At 42.7% G+C, this 16,992-nt stretch overlaps 1 protein-coding gene across 3 annotated transcripts in view; it reads right to left on the minus strand.

The window, feature by feature from the left end:
• Positions 1-16,992, minus strand: part of ap3b1a (adaptor related protein complex 3 subunit beta 1a) — a 380,897-nt gene that overhangs the window by 185,473 nt on the left and 178,432 nt on the right. For all 3 annotated transcript variants that reach the window (XM_069938172.1, XM_069938181.1, XM_069938185.1), the window contains exons 10-13: positions 16,294-16,348; positions 16,128-16,199; positions 15,875-15,937; positions 14,733-14,865 (exon numbers count right to left, since the gene is read on the minus strand). In XM_069938172.1, coding sequence (XP_069794273.1) covers positions 14,733-14,865; positions 15,875-15,937; positions 16,128-16,199; positions 16,294-16,348 — 323 coding nt within the window. The remainder of the gene's footprint in view (positions 1-14,732; positions 14,866-15,874; positions 15,938-16,127; positions 16,200-16,293; positions 16,349-16,992) is intronic.

A 16,992-nucleotide genomic window follows, 5' to 3' on the forward strand; every position in this document is an offset into this window, starting at 1 on the left:
CAAAATTAAGAGAAATTAATCAAAATGTTTGCAACATTCACAAGTGTAACGACAGAAGAAGCTAATGGGTATGATTTGGGTACTGGGTGACCAAATTAACTGAACACTCAGGATTTATGTCATTTAGAAAAGCAAGCAAAAAGGAAAAGTAAATAATAAAGGTGACAGATCAAGATGTAGAATTAGAATCAATTGATGTAATCTAAGAAATAGCAAAGGGCAAAAAAACATTTGCAGAAGTTGCATCAAGTCTCTGAAGAGCAATTATAATGTTAACATAGCATAAATCAGAAAGTTAGTTCTGCATGTAACAAGAGTATTACAGTAATCATGGGATATTTTAACTAGCATGAAGATTGTAAAAATTAAATTAGTATCAGGATTTACTGTCATGAACAAGTCATGAAATTCAGTGTTTTGCAACAGCATCTTAGTGCAAACATATTATAATCATATTACAGCATTACAATAAAAAAATAAAATAATAATAAGTGTGCACAAAAAGGCCATGTCTCAGTCGTGACCATGTTGTGTGTGGAGTTTGCACATACTCCACGTGACCTCCTGAGTTTCTTCCAGGGAATCTGATGGCAGCGGGGAAGAAGCTGTCCTTGTGTCATTGAGTGCTCATCTTTAGGCTCCTGTACCTTTTTCCCGATGGTAGCAGAGTAGCATGACCTGGGTAGTGGGGGTCTTTAAGGACAGAGGCTGCTTTTTTAAGACGCGTCCTCATGTAGATCTCCTTGATGGAATGACGTCTGGTGCCTGTGATGTTGCAGGCTGAGTTAACAAATCTTTGGGGTTTATTCTTGTCCTGAGAGTTGGCACCTCCATATCAGGCAGTGATGCAAATGGCCAGAATGCTCTCCGCAGAACATCTGTAAAAGTTTACGAGAGTCATTGGTGACATACCAATTCTCCTCAGATACCTCACAAAGTATAGCTGCTTTGTGATTGCATCAACATGGAGACTCCAGGACAGATCCTTAGAGATGTCGACACCCAGAAATTTGAATTTCTTGACCCTCTCGACTACTGAGCCCTCAATGAGGATTGGATCGAGTTCCCCTGTCGTGTCCACAATCATCTCCTTGGTTTTGCAGACATTGAATGCAAGGTTGTTGCCATTCAATGAACTGATCTCTCTCCCTCCTGTACACTTCCTCAATGCTGTTTGTGATTCTGCCAACAACTGTAGTGTCATCGGCAAACTTGTAGATGGCACTGAAATTGTCTCTGGCCACACAGTCATGGGTATAAAGTTGTTGTAGCTAAGAGGAAGATGAATTCATGCAATGCCAGAGAAATACAGCATGAAATAGTCACTTTGGCCCAACATGTCCATGCTAATCAAGTTGGCATTCTAGGCTTGTCTCAGTTGCCTGCAATTAGTGCACATTTTTTCAGGATGTTCTATCCATATATCCATCATAGTGTATTTTGAACATCAAAATTGCACCCACTTCCAGTTTCTTCTGGCAGCTCATTCCAGGTACAGACCACCCTCAGTGAAAACTTATCCCTCAGGTCCCTTTTCTCATCTTAAACCTGTGCCCTCTAATTCTCAGATTGTCTACCCTGTAAAAAAGATGACTATTTATTTTAATTAATTCATGTCCCTCATGATTTTATAAACCTTTATAAAATAAGGTTACCTCTCAGCCTGCTACATTCTCTTTGGCTTGGCTTCACGGACGAAGATTTATGGAGGGGGTAAAAAGTCCACGTCAGCTGCAGGCTCGTTTGTGGCTGACAAGTCCGATGCAGGACAGGCAGACACGATTGCAGCGGTTGCAGGGGAAAAATTGGTGGGTTGGGGTTGGGTGTTGGGTTTTTCCTCCTCTGCCTTTTGTCAGTGAGGTAGGCTCTGCGGTCTTCTTCAAAGGAGGTTGCTGCCCGCCAAACTGTGAGGCGCCAAGATGCACAGTTTGAGGCGATATCAGCCCACTGGCGGTGGTCAATGTGGCAGGCACCAAGAGATTTCTTTAGGCAGTCCTTGTACCTTTTCTTTGGTGCACCTCTGTCACGGTGGCCAGTGGAGAGCTCGCCATATAACAGGATCTTGGGAAGGCGATGGTCCTCCATTCTGGAGACGTGACCCATCCAGCGCAGCTGGATCTTCAGCAGCGTGGACTCGATGCTGTCGACCTCTGCCATCTCGAGTACTTCGACGTTAGGGATGTAAGCGCTCCAATGGATGTTGAGGATGGAGCGGAGACAACGCTGGTGGAAGCGTTCTAGGAGCCGTAGGTGGTGCCGGTAGAGGACCCATGATTCGGAGCCGAACAGGAGTGTGGGTATGACAACGGCTCTGTATACGCTTATCTTTGTGAGGTTTTTCAGTTGGTTGTTTTTCCAGACTCTTTTGTGTAGTCTTCCAAAGGCGCTATTTGCCTTGGCGAGTCTGTTGTCTATCTCATTGTCGATCCTTGCATCTGATGAAATGGTGCAGCCGAGATAGGTAAACTGGTTGACCGTTTTGAGTTTTGTGTGCCCGATGGAGATGTGGGGGGGCTGGTAATCATGGTGGGGAGCTGGCTGATGGAGGACCTCAGTTTTCTTCAGGCTGACTTCCAGGCCAAACATTTTGGCAGTTTCCGCAGAGCAGGACGTCAAGCGCTGAAGAGCTGGCTCTGAATGGGCAACTAAAGCGGCATCGCCTGCAAAGAGTAGTTCACGGACAAGTTTCTCTTGTGTCTTGGTGTGAGCTTGCAGGCGCCTCAGATTGAAGAGACTGCCATCCGTGCGGTACCGGATGTAAACAGCGTCTTCATTGTTGGGGTCTTTCATGGCTTGGTTCAGCATCATGCTGAAGAAGATTGAAAAGAGGGTTGGTGCCAGAACACAGCCTTGCTTCACGCCATTATTAATGGAGAAGGGTTCAGAGAGCTCATTGCTGTATCTGACCCGACCTTGTTGGTTTTCGTGCAGTTGGATAATCATGTTGAGGAACTTTGGGGGACATCCGATGCGCTCTAGTATTTGCCAAAGCCTTTTCCTGCTCACGGTGTCGAAGGCTTTGGTGAGGTCAACAAAGGTGATGTAGAGTCCTTTGTTTTGTTCTCTGCATTTTTCTTGGAGCTGTCTGAGGGCAAAGACCATGTCAGTAGTTCCTCTGTTTGCGCGAAAGCCGCATTGTGATTCTGGGAGAATATTCTCGGCGACACTAGGTATTATTCTATTTAGTAGAATCCTAGCGAAGATTTTGCCTGCAATGGAGAGCAACGTGATTCCCCTGTAGTTTGAGCAGTCTGATTTCTCGCCTTTGTTTTTGTACAGGGTGATGATGGTGGCATCACGAAGATCCTGAGGCAGTTTACCTTGGTCCCAGCAAAGCTTGAAAAACTCATGCAGTTTGGCATGCAGAGTTTTGCCGCCAGCCTTCCAGACTTCTGGGGGGATTCCATCCATACCTGCTGCTTTGCCACTTTTCAGTTGTTCGATTGCCTTATATGTCTCATCCAGGGTGGGAACCTCATCCAGCTCTAGCCTTAGGGGCTGTTGAGGGAGCTGGAGCAGGGCGGAATCTTGGACTGAGCGGTTGGCACTGAAAAGAGATTGGAAGTGTTCTGACCATCGGTTGAGGATGGAGATCTTGTCGCTGAGGAGGACTTTGCCGTCTGAGCTGCGCAGCGGGCTTTGGACTTGGGGTGAGGGGCCGTACACAGCCTTTAGAGCCTCGTAGAAACCCCTGAAGTCGCCAATGTCCGCGCTGAGCTGGGTTCGTTTGGTGAGGCTAGTCCACCACTCATTTTGGATCTCCCGGAGTTTGCGCCGAAGATGGCTGCATGCGCGACGGAAGGCTTGTTTCTTCTCTGGACAGGACGGCTGCCTGGTGGGCAGCTCGCTTCTTTGCCAGCAGCTCCTGGATTTCCTGGCTGTTTTCGTCAAACCAGTCCTTGTTTTTCCTGGCGGAGAAGCCCAGTACCTCTTCAGTGGATTGCAGTATGGTAGTCTTCAACTGATCCCAGAGGGTTTCAGGGGACGGGTCTGTGAGGCGGATTGCATCGTCGAGCTTTGCTTTGAGGTTTGCCTGGAAGTTTCTTCTCGCTTCGTCTGACTGCAGGTTTCCAACATTGAACCTCTTTCTGGGGGCTTTATTGTTCCTGGGCTTTGGTTTGAAGTGAAGGTTGAGCTTGCAGCGAACCAGCCGGTGGTCAGTGTGGCATTCCGCGCTAGGCATGACCCTGGTGTGGAGCACATCAGGTGGTCTTAAGGCTGTCCCTCTGCTGAAAAAGGGTGTTTGTAATGACAAGCCGCTGTTCTGCGCAGAGCTCCAACAGGAGGCGCCCATTGTCGTTGCACTTGCCGACGCCATGCTTGCCCAGGATTCCTGGCCAGGTTTCTGGCTACATTCTAGTGCAAAGAGATCCAACCTATCTAACCTCTCCCTACAACTCAAGCCCTCTAGTCCTCTCAACATCTTTAAATTGTTTTTATTTTTAAATTTAGACATACAGCATGGTGATAGACCCTTCCAGCCTATGAGTCCTGTCACCCAATTCCACCCAATTAACTTACAACCCCCATATGTTTTGAAGGGTGGGAGGAAACCAGAGCACACAGAGGAAACCCACACAGGGAGAATGTAAGCTCCTTACAGATAGCATCAGACTTGAATCTTGGTTGCTGGCGCTATAACTGTTGTGCTAAGCTTACCTTGGTGAATCTCCTCTGCTCCCTTTCCAATTCATTGACATCCTTCCTTTAACTGGGCAACCAGAACTCAGTATGGCCTCACAAATGTCTTGCATATATGATGAGGTCCCAACTTTTGTACACTTTACCCCAAGCATGCCAAATGCTTTTTTATCACATTGTCCACCTGAGCCACTACTTTCAGAGCAGAGTATTATCACTTCCACCCCAAGGTCTCCCTGTTTTAAAATCTCTATCTCAAAGTGTAACACTTGTCAAAATTGAATTTACCTCTTCTGGCCCATCTTCCCATCTGATTTAGATCCTGCTGTAAACTCAGAAATCCTTTCTCACTGTCACTACACCACTTTTGGCATCTACAAATTTACCAGTCAAAGTAAATATACTACCACCCTCATAGTTGCTAACAAACAATTACTGACACACCACTGATTGTAGGCATCAAATCAAAACAACATCCATCTACAAATACCATTTGACTGTTACCATTAAATCAATTTTTAATCCAATGGGCCAGCTTCCCTTAGATCCCAAGTGATCTCAGCTTCCAGAATAACCTGCCATGGGGGACCTTGTCAAAGGCTTTGACAACATAACTCTTTCATGCTCTCATCAACTCTGCCGCCTCTTCAAAAAATCAATCAGATTTGTGAGACACAATTTGCCACATACAAAGCTAATGCAGACGATTTCAAATCAGCCCCTGCCCACCCACATGTTGGTGGACCCTGTCCATCAGAATTCCCTCTCACCATTTTCCGACCATTGATGTCAAGCTCATTACCCTGCAATACCCTGGCTTGTCCTTTCTGCCCTTTTTAAATAACAACTTTAGCCACTCTCCAGCCTTCTGGCACTTCACCAGAAGCCAAAGGTGACATAAAAATCTCAGCAAGGGCCCCCCCAATTTAGCTTCCCACAAGATGCAATGATGCACTTCACCAGGCACTACGATCTGTCCATCTTAATGCACCCCAAAGGCTGCAAATAACTCCTCCCTGCTACTTCTTACATCAGGACATCACAAATCATTTGCTTCAATTCCTTGGCTTCTTGACAGCAAACACTGAAGCAAAATACCCATCCAATTCAAAATAAGCTGTCTCATAGCTGATTTGACTTCAATCATAATTTTTGCATACAATCTACTCAGTGTTCTTTTGCTTCTTGCTGCCCAAGAATCTACCTCAAAGATTCAGCTTTCTTCTGCCTTTTTCCAAAAATGCATAAACCCTCAGAGAAGTAATTTTGCCTAATCTGTCTTTCTACACTACAAAGTGACTGCTAATTCTGTATTCTGTTGCAAGAGAATATGTCTAACCTTTCATGACCTTCAACATTCTTGTATGTTTTGAGAATACTGAAAGGATATTTCATGTTTTTATCATTTTAAATGATTTAATCATTAATACAACAGAATATAATTATTAGAAGCATTTTTAAGTGCTTATCTTTCTTTCTTAGAGATTCTTGAGCTATAGAAGGCCACCAGAAACTAATGGGGAAATCACTCTGTTATTAGAAGCATTTTTGTGGGCTGTCTTAAGTTCTTTTCTTTCATTTGAGGTTCTTAAGCAATGGAAAATACTCAATAATTTTACATCAAAACTAATGGGGAAGCTGCTCTATATTTGAAAAGATAACATGTAAATCTCACAAATATTACAATGCTCATTTGCACAATATACTCAAAAAATTCTTAATGGATACAAAGGTTGAAATGTAGCAGTCCTTAGCCATAACCTTCATTGCAAAATCACTCATCACTTTTACTGTCGTGGAATATTGTCAATTCAAACCATTCGATTTTCTTAGTGACCTTGATAAACTAAAACATCACTAAAGACACAGCTTGATATAAAACACAGAAAAAACTAAAGGATTAAGGAATATCTAATGATTTAATTAATATTTAGATTCATCCTCAGCACTTTCTTGTGTGATGCAGTGCAAGAAGCAAATGACAAAGCCATCCTTGTTTTGTTATTTTGCTGCAAGATTGAATGGTCCGTAATTTTCTGCTCCATCAGATAAGTATTTAAAAGAATACATGTGATATAAATAAAGTCATTTTTGGGGTTAGATGTTGTACAATCTGTACATACAGATTTGTTCTAGGAATTTATCTGATCTTCTCTGCTGCTTTAAGATCTTCCATTTTAACATGAAATGAAACCAACCAACTCCTACAGCTTGATTTGAGTTGCTTGATCTCTACCAGAACAGAACATGTACAACAGCACTGGATTGCAATCCGCCCTTCATAAAAACTCTTGAAGAGTGTTTACTTTGCAGGGAATCTACATAACCCAAGTACATTATTCAATAAGTTATTTTGTGGCGGCCCTTTGCAGCTCTCCCACGGGGCCTCACAAAATGAAGGACAAACGCCGACGATCCAGAAGGCTGCACAAGGCCCGCAGCGCTGCCCTCCAATTAGCCACAACCACAAGAGCTTAACTGGCCTATCAGGGAAAGCGGATCACAACCACACCAATCAGTGCTGAGAGGGTTTTGACCATGCCCCTCATCTTGAGAATAAAAGCAGGGCTAGAAATAAAGCAAGAAAATGTTAACTACACTCAACTGGGTTTGTGTCATTCTTTCTGGGAATAGCGTGTTCTTTCTGAGATAACCTGCATGCAGCTATAATTTCTCCTGTAGTATAGGCTCTGCAGAGCCATAGCTTGTAGCAGCTAGCTACACTTTTAATACATCCATCATTTCACAATGTTGCTGATTTGCCAGACCATGTATATCAGATCATGGGCTGTAACAACTCAAAAAACAAGGCTCAAGGGAGAATAAAGCTTGCTTTACAAGCAACATCCAGATGAATTTTGGATCTGATAGGTCTATCCAAAATTCCAAAGGAATGATATGCTGGCTTTTTTTATATATATATATATATATGTATATACACACACGCACACATATATATATATGTGTGTGTGTGTGTGTGTGTGTGTGTGTGTGTGTATATATACTGATTATTTCAATGAAATTAAAAATTAGATGTACAGCATGATAACAAGCCTTTCCGGCCCATGAGCCTGTGTGGCCCAACTATATTAATCAACCTACAACCCCTGTATGTTTTGAAGGGTGGGAGGAAACCAAAACACGTGAAAACCCATGCAGACACGGGGAGACCTTACAAACTCCTTGCAGATAGCGCTAGCTTCGACGCCAGGTCCTGGTGCTGTAATAGCACTGTAACAAAGTACATCATGGATATTTCTAATCACCCAACAATATAAATAATTTTGCAACTAACTTGTAAAGTTTTTGGGGTACTTGAAGGGATTGTGTTTGTTTCAGTTGAGGCAGAAAGGACTGTTTAATAATTGTGCAATGATTATAGATCTGAGGTTAGAAAAATAGTAAAAGCTGGGCCTTATAAAGGGTGAATTTTAACATTCAGGTAAATTAAAATAAGAATTTTAACAAATGGCACAAAAGACTTGAGAACATTCAGAATGGGCTATTTTTGTGCAGTTCCCAAATCCAAGTTTCCCCAGACACATTCTGCCAGCCATTTCACAATTATACTTTGTCATTAGACAGCTAGACGTGATGCAATGTTGCATCAATTTCAAACAGTTCAACCAGGCAAACATGAGTCATGAACGGATGATAACTCCATTCAAGTTTATAAAGAACAATGGCTGTGACAAAGGTAATTCAAAAATAGACTTAATTTTTTTTTTTAATTTGTGGTTTAAATTGTTCTTAATATATTTTGTTTCCTTTTTAAGTTTCTTATCACTTAAAAAATTATTTCATTTTTATGACTTGTGGCGGTGCATGTCACTGACAGCAGGCTAACCGGCTCCGCATGTTACAGTTGTGGCAGTGGAGCAGCCGCATCAAGATGGCACCGCAGGGTCGTCTTTTCTGCCAGCCAGGTCAGGTCTGCAGTCCTGAGTGTTAATGTCATGATGTTGTTTCTGGCGCAAGGGCGGGACTTGCCCATGGCCTTCTAAGGCGCAGCATGGGAAGTTTCAATAAACAACTGGAGTGCAAACCAGTCCATTGGCTACTGGTCTCGTTCTTTCTGACTCTGTTTAGCTACCACTACATTGGTGACCGTGATAGGTCCAGATGGCTCTGGACTCAACAGTATGAACGCTGCAGCAGTCAATGCAGTCACCCTCAAACTCCCAACTTTCTGGATGCTTCGCCCACGCACTTGGTTGGGACAGGAGGAGGCACAGTTCCAGATAAAGCAGATTGCCTCAGACTCCACCAAGTGCTACCATGTCGTCAGCTCCCTGGACCAAGAAACGCAGACCTTCCAGCGCCTCATGAACGCAGTTGGCAGAGACCTGGACTTTGTTTTCATCTACCTGGATGACATCCTCATCATCAGCAGGAACCACCAGGAACACACTACCCACCTACACAAACTTTACTCCCACCTGGTTGACTTCAGCCTTACAGTCAGCCCAGCAAAGTGCCAGTTCGGCCAGGAGGTGATCATTTTCCTAGGCCACAGGATCACCAAGGATGGAATGACACCATTGCCAGAGAAGGTGGAGGCCATTCGGTTAGTTTGCAAGGCCCATCACGGTCAATGGCCTTCAGGTGTTCATTGGCGTGGTCAATTTTTACAACCACTTTACACCCATTGCAGCACGAACCATGCGCCCCATCTTTGCCACGATGATCTCCAAACAGAAGGAGGGGCAGCACTGCAAAACCTGAGGGACAGGTTGGGCTCCCTCGAACTGAAGCATCCCTCGCACCACGGACACCACCCCACCTCGGTCCCCGCAGATTTAAAGACAACTGACTGTGTTTGCTCATCAAGGTGCCCCTTCCCCCCCCACCTCCAGAGACCCTACGAAGGTCCCTACAAGGTGGTGCACAGCAGCGGCAGCACATTCACATTAGACATTGAGGGCAGGGAGGAACTATTAACAGCCAACCACTTGAAGCCTGCGCATCTTGACCTAAGCTAGCCAGTTGCCTTACAACCAGCTAAGTGTAGGGGCAGGCCCCCGAAGGCAAAACCAACACAAGACTCGGGGGCACAGGACACTATCGCCAGTTCTGGGGGGGGGGGGGGGCACAGTTTGTGTGGAGATGCACATCACTGAAGGCAGGCAAACCGGCTCCGCATATTACAATCGCAGCAGTAGAGCAGCTGCATCTAGATGGCGCCAATGGAGTCATTTTTTCTGCAAACCAGGTAGGGAGTCAGGGCAGAATACCCCTGTGGCTGTTCCCTCAACAAAAGGTATCTTTGGATACTGCTGGGAGGGGGATGGTAATAACCTCTCTGGGCAAGGCAGCAGCCATATCAATGACACTTTCATTGGTTCTGAGCCTCAGAAGGGAAAGATGAAATCAGGCAGAGCGATAATCATAGGGGAAAAGAAAGTTATGTGAACAGGTTCTGTGGCCACAAAAGAGAGTCCAGGATGGTGTGTTGCTTCCCTTCTGCTCAGGTCCAGGACGTCTCTGAGCGCTTGCAGAATATTTGTAATGTGGAGGGTGAGCAGTCAGAGTTTGTCGTACATATTGATACCAATGACATAAACAGGAGTGGGTTGGAGGACTTGCAAAGTAAGTTTAGAAGAGATTGAAAAGCAGGATGTCCAAGGAGGTAATCTCAGGGTCCCACAAGTTAGGGAAGGTCAGAACAGGAAGATAGTGCAGACAAATGAATGGCTAATTAGAAGGTGCAGGGGCAGGGTTTCAAGTTCTTAGATCATTTCTGGGAAGGGGTGACTTGAACAAGTGGGATGGGTTGCACCTGAACTGGAGGGGAACCAATATCCTGGTGGGGAGGTTGCTAAAGCTGTTGTGGCGGGAGGTTTAAATTATATTCACAGAGGGGTAGGAACCAAAATGAAGAAGCAGAGGAAGAGGTGGTTGGCGCACAAGTACAGACAGCTGGCAGAGAGCTTGTGGAAGGACAGGCATGTAGGGCAAAATTGCAGCCATGTGAGTCAAAAAAGTTGATAAATACAGCGCTAAAGGTTTGATATTTGAATGCACGTGGCTTAAGAAATAAAGTAGATAATCTTGTAGTACAGCTACAAATTGGTAGGTATAACATTGTGGCTATCACAGAGTCATGGCTAAAGGATTGGGAGCTGAATGTCCACAGTGTATTGAAAGGATAGACAGGTAAGCAGAGGGGATGATATGTCGGCTCTGTTGGTAAGGAACAACATTAAATTGTTAGAAAGAAATGACACAGGTTCAGAAGATATCGACTCATTGTGGGTGGAGTTAAGAAAAGGCAAGGGTAAAAAGACACTGTTGATTGTTAGATACAGACTTCCAAACAGTAGCTGGAACGTGAATAACAAATCACAACAGCAAACAGAAGAAGCACGTCAGAAGGGCATATTATGGCAGTCATGGGGGATTTTAACATGTAAGTAGATTGGGAAAATTTAGTTGGCACTGGATCTCAAGAGAGAATTTGTAGAATACATATGAGATGGCTTCTTAGAATAGCTTGTAGCTGAGTTAACCAAAAAAATGGCCAATCCGGATTGAGTATTCAGATTCAGATTTATTGCCATAGTACATATATGACATCATATACAACCCTGAGATTCTTTTTCCTGCAGGCGAGGCAGAATTACCACTTATTGGCAATGCATAAAAAAGACAAACAAAACATACACATGTAAACAAATAAAGAAAAGTAAAAAAACTGACTGTGCAATACAGAGAGGAGAAAAAAATCAATAAAGTGCAAAAGTATAAGTCCTTAAGTGAGTTCTTGATTGAATTGTTGTTGAGGAGTGATGGTGGAGGGGTAGCAGCTGTTCCAGAACCTGGTGGTGTGAGTTTTGGGCCATCTATATCTCTTTCCTGATGGTAGCAGTAAAAACAGAACATGTGCTAGGTGCTGTGGATCCTTGATGATTGTTGCTGCTCTCCGATGGCAAGATTCCCTGTAGACATTCTTGGTGTTGGGATGGTTTTACCTGAAATTTCCTGGGCTGCGTCCACTAACTTTTGCAGGATTTTCCACTCGGGTATGATGCAGCTGGTCAGCACAGGGTTTCCAATGTCATACCAAACCTCTGCACACTCCTGAGAAAGTAGAGAAGCTGACATGCTTTCTTCACGATGCCATCATGTGTTGAATCCATGAAAGATCCTCTGAAATAAGATAGTGACTCCCAAGAACTGAAATTTCCTCACCCTCTCCACCTATGATCCCCCAATGATCACACCTTTGGCTTTCCCTTCCTGAAGTCAACAATCAACTCTTTGGTTTGTGACATTGAGTGTGAGATTTTCCCTTAAGAAAACAATGCTGACTTTGGCCATTCTTGGCATGTACCTCCAGGTACTCCATCACCTCATCCTTAACAAGCAACTCTAACAACTTCCCAACCTCTGATGTTAGACTAACAGGTATATAATTTCCTTTCTGCTGCCTCTCCCTTTTTAAATAATGGAGTGACCGTTGCAATTTTCCAGTCCTCTGGAACCATGCCAGAATCTATTGATTCTTGGATGATCGTTACTAGTGGCTCCAAAATCTACAGAGCAACTTCTCTCAGAGCCTAAGGTTGCTTTCCATCTGGTCCAGAAGACTTATCTATCCTTTGACCTTTCAGCTTCCCAAGCACCTTCTGTCTGGTGATCGTGACTGTCTCACCTCTCTTCCCGAACACCATTGAAAGTCTGGTATACTGCGGATGCCTTCCACAGTGAAGACTGATGCAAAATACACATTCAGTTCCGCTGCCATCTTCTTGTCTCCCATTACTATTTTTCCAGTGCCATTTTCTATCAGTCCTATATCTATTCTTGCCTCTTAATATACTTACAAAAAGCTTTCAAGATCTTTTTTGATATTTTTTGTTAGCCTCCTTTCAAAGTTCATCTTTTTTTTCCTAATGTTACTTACTTTCCTTCCTTATGCTTTTAAAATTTCCCAGTCCTCTTCCTTTCCACTAAATTTTGCTTCCTTTTATGTCCTTTCTTTCGCCTTCACTTTAGTTTTGACATCTCTTGTCAGCTACAGCTGTCATAAGGCAGATTGATAGGTATCTGATTAGCCAGGGTATCAAAGATTATGGGGAAAAGGCAGGGGAGTGGGGCTGAGTGGGAGAATGGATCAGATCATGTTGGAATGGCAGAGCAGACTCAATGGGTCAAACGGCCTTCTTCTGCTCCGACAGTATTTTGGTCAGGCAGTTTCCACAAGAAGTAAGAGACAATCAATCTTTCAGGGCCTGAGCCCTTTGTTGGGAATGTGAACCAGATTCAAGGACAGTTTATTTCCTGCTACTATCAGACAATTGAACAAAATCTCACACCAGTTAAATAACATTTCCCCCAATCCATTAGAACTGCTCTCTCACTGTAACTCTGTCTTTGTGTCGTGGTTTATTCTGCTGTACTTGTGTATGGATTGACTTGCTAGAGAGCATGCAAAACAAACTTTTTTAAAAAGGGTCTGGAGAGGGAAGATTGTTAACCATACAATCACAGCTGATAAGATCAACATCTACAGTCCTACACCAATACTTGCTTTTTGTCAGTTAACCAAATCTCAATTCCCAGTTTCACATGTTCTAACCTTGTTGACCAAACTTCTAAAAGGGTTTTGAATGGTGCTTGGAATGCATAGTCAGGGAAAGTGGTAGAAGTAAATAGTGAAGTTTCTTCTTTGGCTTGGCTTCGCGGACAAAGATTTATGGAGGGGGTAAAAAGTCCACGTCAGCTGCAGGCTCGTTTGTGGCTGACAAGTCCGATGCGGGACAGGCAGACACGATTGCAGCGGTTGCAGGGAAAATAGTGAAGTTTAAGCAGCATTCAAACAGACACGTAAACAGACAGCGAATAATAGGGGGAGAGAGGGAAATTTCTTTCAAAACATCAGTAAGATGAAGGAGATAATCACCAACCTCAAGTAAGAGTTCAGAGTCAAATCCCTGTCCACATTAATGGTGTTTAAGTTGAAAGAGAAGAATATTTCAAATGACCTGACTTGAACAAACAGATTGACACAATGGTCAAGAAAACACAATACCACATCTACTCTCTTCGAAGTTTAAGGAAGCTTTCCATGTTCCCCTTGTTCGTCAATAACTTTTACTGGTGCATCACTGAAAGAATATTTGCTGGATGCATAGCAATGTAATGGGAGCTACTTGGCTCAAGATCACAAGAAGCTGCAGAGGTAGCGAATGCAGCTCAGAACATAATACAAACTTCCCTCCACGCCATACATTCCATCTCATGCTGCATAGGTATTGTAGTCAACATATCAAAAGACCATCACAGCTCAAACACCCTCTTTTCTAGCTCCTCAATCGGAGTTTGATAGGACACACTATCAGGCTTAAAGATGGTTCATTCTGCAAAGAGAGCTCGGGAATAGCCACTCTGATAAGAGGAGCTTCCTCCTTTGTCTCGTCATCCAATCCCCTAGTTTCTCTTTTCTAATTTCTTCCTTCGCCCACCTGCATTGACCTATCACCTGCCAACTTCTGCTGCCCTCTCTCCCCTCCCGCTGCCGCCTTTTTATTCAGGCTACTGCCCTCTTTTTTGCTATTTTGAAATATTGATTGACAAGATCACCATTTAAAATAATACTGATGGAATGATAACTCTGGCCAGGACACAGAGGTTTATAAGTTCACAAGCAGGGGATGTTTGACATCCAACCAGGAGGACTAATTGAGCATCAGTCTGATGCCTTATCTGAATGATGGCACCACGATAACTTCTTCCTCCTCTCAAAAGAGCAAATTAAACCTACCATCTTCCATAAGGGAGTGAAAATGAAAGGAGAGGGAGAGGTTGGGGGGTAGAGAAGAGAGAGACAGAGATAGAGACAGTGATAGAGGTATTACTCAGTCAGCAGAGTGTCTTGCCCTCATAAAGGGCAAAAACTAAGTTGCACTGGTTGGGCCCAATAATCTTTTGGCATTTGTAACCTTAACATTTACAGAGATGGTCGAGCTCATTATTTTTGATGAAGAGAGATCCCCCTTGATGTCTAATTATTGATCCAATGAAAAAGTACAAGATTATACTTCAAAAACAAATTCTAAGTGTGCAGCTAACAATGAGTAATGTTTTACCATCTCTGTTCGACAGAAGATACATCAATCCAGAAAGACATGTATCAGTAACTTCAGAAATATTGGTAGCACATCTCCCAATTGCCTGAATTGTGGCTGCAGCAAATTGTTTGTCTTGACTTTTCACATAAGTCTGAGTGTGAAAAGAAATAAGGAAAACATTGTTACAAGCACAGCATCCTCTGCACCCATTACAAAATAAATTGCATTTGGAAGATTATGACTTTCAAAATTCTGGTCATTAATAACTTCTAGATAGTAATTTTGATCCTATATTTTGACAATACAGTGAAAATAATAGCCAATAGATACATGATTTAACAAGAATAGAATACACTGACACACTGTGCCACCAAGTGGCAAAATGTAGTCACTCATTAACAATATCTTCTTGGGTCAATCTAAGACAATGATCATACGTTAACTTATTCATGTTTAACTTATCTGGCAAAATTTTATGCTGTGTATCCAATCAATTTTTGCACACCACTTTCTATCTCATCAAACAGCAATGTATGCAGAGCCCTCAATACAGATCAACTCTCTAGTCTATCCATTGGAGAATGGGTTTATGGGCAAATTTGCCTACAGGCAAATTTCATAAAATCTTTTTGAAATTTCCTTGATAAATCAGACAAGAAGAATTCAAATTACACAAATAATGTACCTTTAAGACTGTATTCCTGACAAACTTTAGAAGATTGAGGGGGGTATCTTATAGAAACGTATAAAATTCTTAAGGGATTGGACAGGCTAGATGCAGGAAGGTTGTTCCTTATGTTGGGAAAAACCAGATCCAGGGGACACAGTTTAAGGATAAGGACTGAGATGAGAAAAGAAAACCTCTCAGAGTGGTGAATCTGTGGAATTCTTTGCCACAGGAAGTTGTTGGAAGCTGGTTCCTTATCAATATTTAAGTTGAATTTGGTCCTTGTGACTAAGAGGGATCAGAAGGTATGGGGAGAAGGCAGGTACTGGGTACTGAGTAGATGATCAGCCATGATCATAATGAATGGCGGTGTAGGCTTGAAGGGCCAAATGGCCTACTCCTGCACCTATTTTCTATGTTTCTATTGTTAAACAGAACATTGAAAGATATGATGGAGTTACTTACATTAGGCATAAACTGATATTGTACTCACCTGAAACTCTCGTAGAATAGTAGAGATATTGGCTTCACTGGCCAAATTTGTCAGAATCTCGAGCTGCAAACAACAAAATATCTTTATCCCGTCAGAAAATGTAAAATGTTGGGCATTACGTAAGACACTTGTAATATGGAATGAAAGTCACAAATATACATTTATTGTATAGATGTTACCTCCATTGCAATTGCATGTTTTCATCAAGATAAAACACCTAATGACAGATCAAATAGTAAATAAAATACTCTACCTTCAAAACTTTTATCTGTGTTGGATCAGTTGATCGAACATAAAAACTTTTCAAATATGGTTCAAACATCCCCTGAGAAGAAAGTTAATTACCTTAAGAGATCTTGCAAAGAGTAAAAAAAAATCTTTCGTATCCTTTCTTTATACTCATTAAAAATTCGTCATACCTTTCTTTGTATAGACATTGTAGCAATGTTCTGCAAAACAATGTATTGAACTTCTCTATATATTAAAAAGAAATATCAGAGTTAGCAAACAGCAAGTATTTTAGTCAAGAGAACATTTAGGAAAAAGGTTGAGAAAATCTGCCAAGTGGAGAACATACATTTTTTGTTTGAAAAAAAATCCCCCAGCTCTGAAGTTTAACCAGAACAATAAATAGTACTATTTTTGCAGAAAAAAATATTTACATCTTCATTTCCTTTAGCCAACTGCTCAAGTGACAGATTACAGGCGAGTTTTGGCATACTCTAGGTGCCCCATTCATTTTTTAGAAATTTTGAAATTTCGACATACAGCACGGATAAAAGGCTTTCTAGCCCATGAGGCTGTGCTACCCAGTTAACCAAAGCCTGGTACATTTTGGAAGGTGGGAAGAAACTGGAGCACCCAGAAGAATCCCATGTAGACATAAGGAGAATGTACAAACTCCTTAGAAACAGCGCCGGTACCCCCAGTTACTGGCACTGTAAACAGCGTTGCACTAACCGCTACATAAACTGTGCCACCCATTTTAATGGAGCATTGCCACTTCAGGCTGGCCTAAAGTCGACATTGCACCTTTTAACCCCAAAAGGACAAGTAACAGTTGGCACTGTGAGGAAATCTGGTAGAAATCTGTCCAAGTACAGTTGTTCAAACTCAAT

The sequence above is a fragment of the Narcine bancroftii genome, chromosome 1 (genome assembly GCF_036971445.1).
Source record: "Narcine bancroftii isolate sNarBan1 chromosome 1, sNarBan1.hap1, whole genome shotgun sequence".
Taxonomy (NCBI): Eukaryota; Metazoa; Chordata; class Chondrichthyes; order Torpediniformes; family Narcinidae; genus Narcine; species Narcine bancroftii.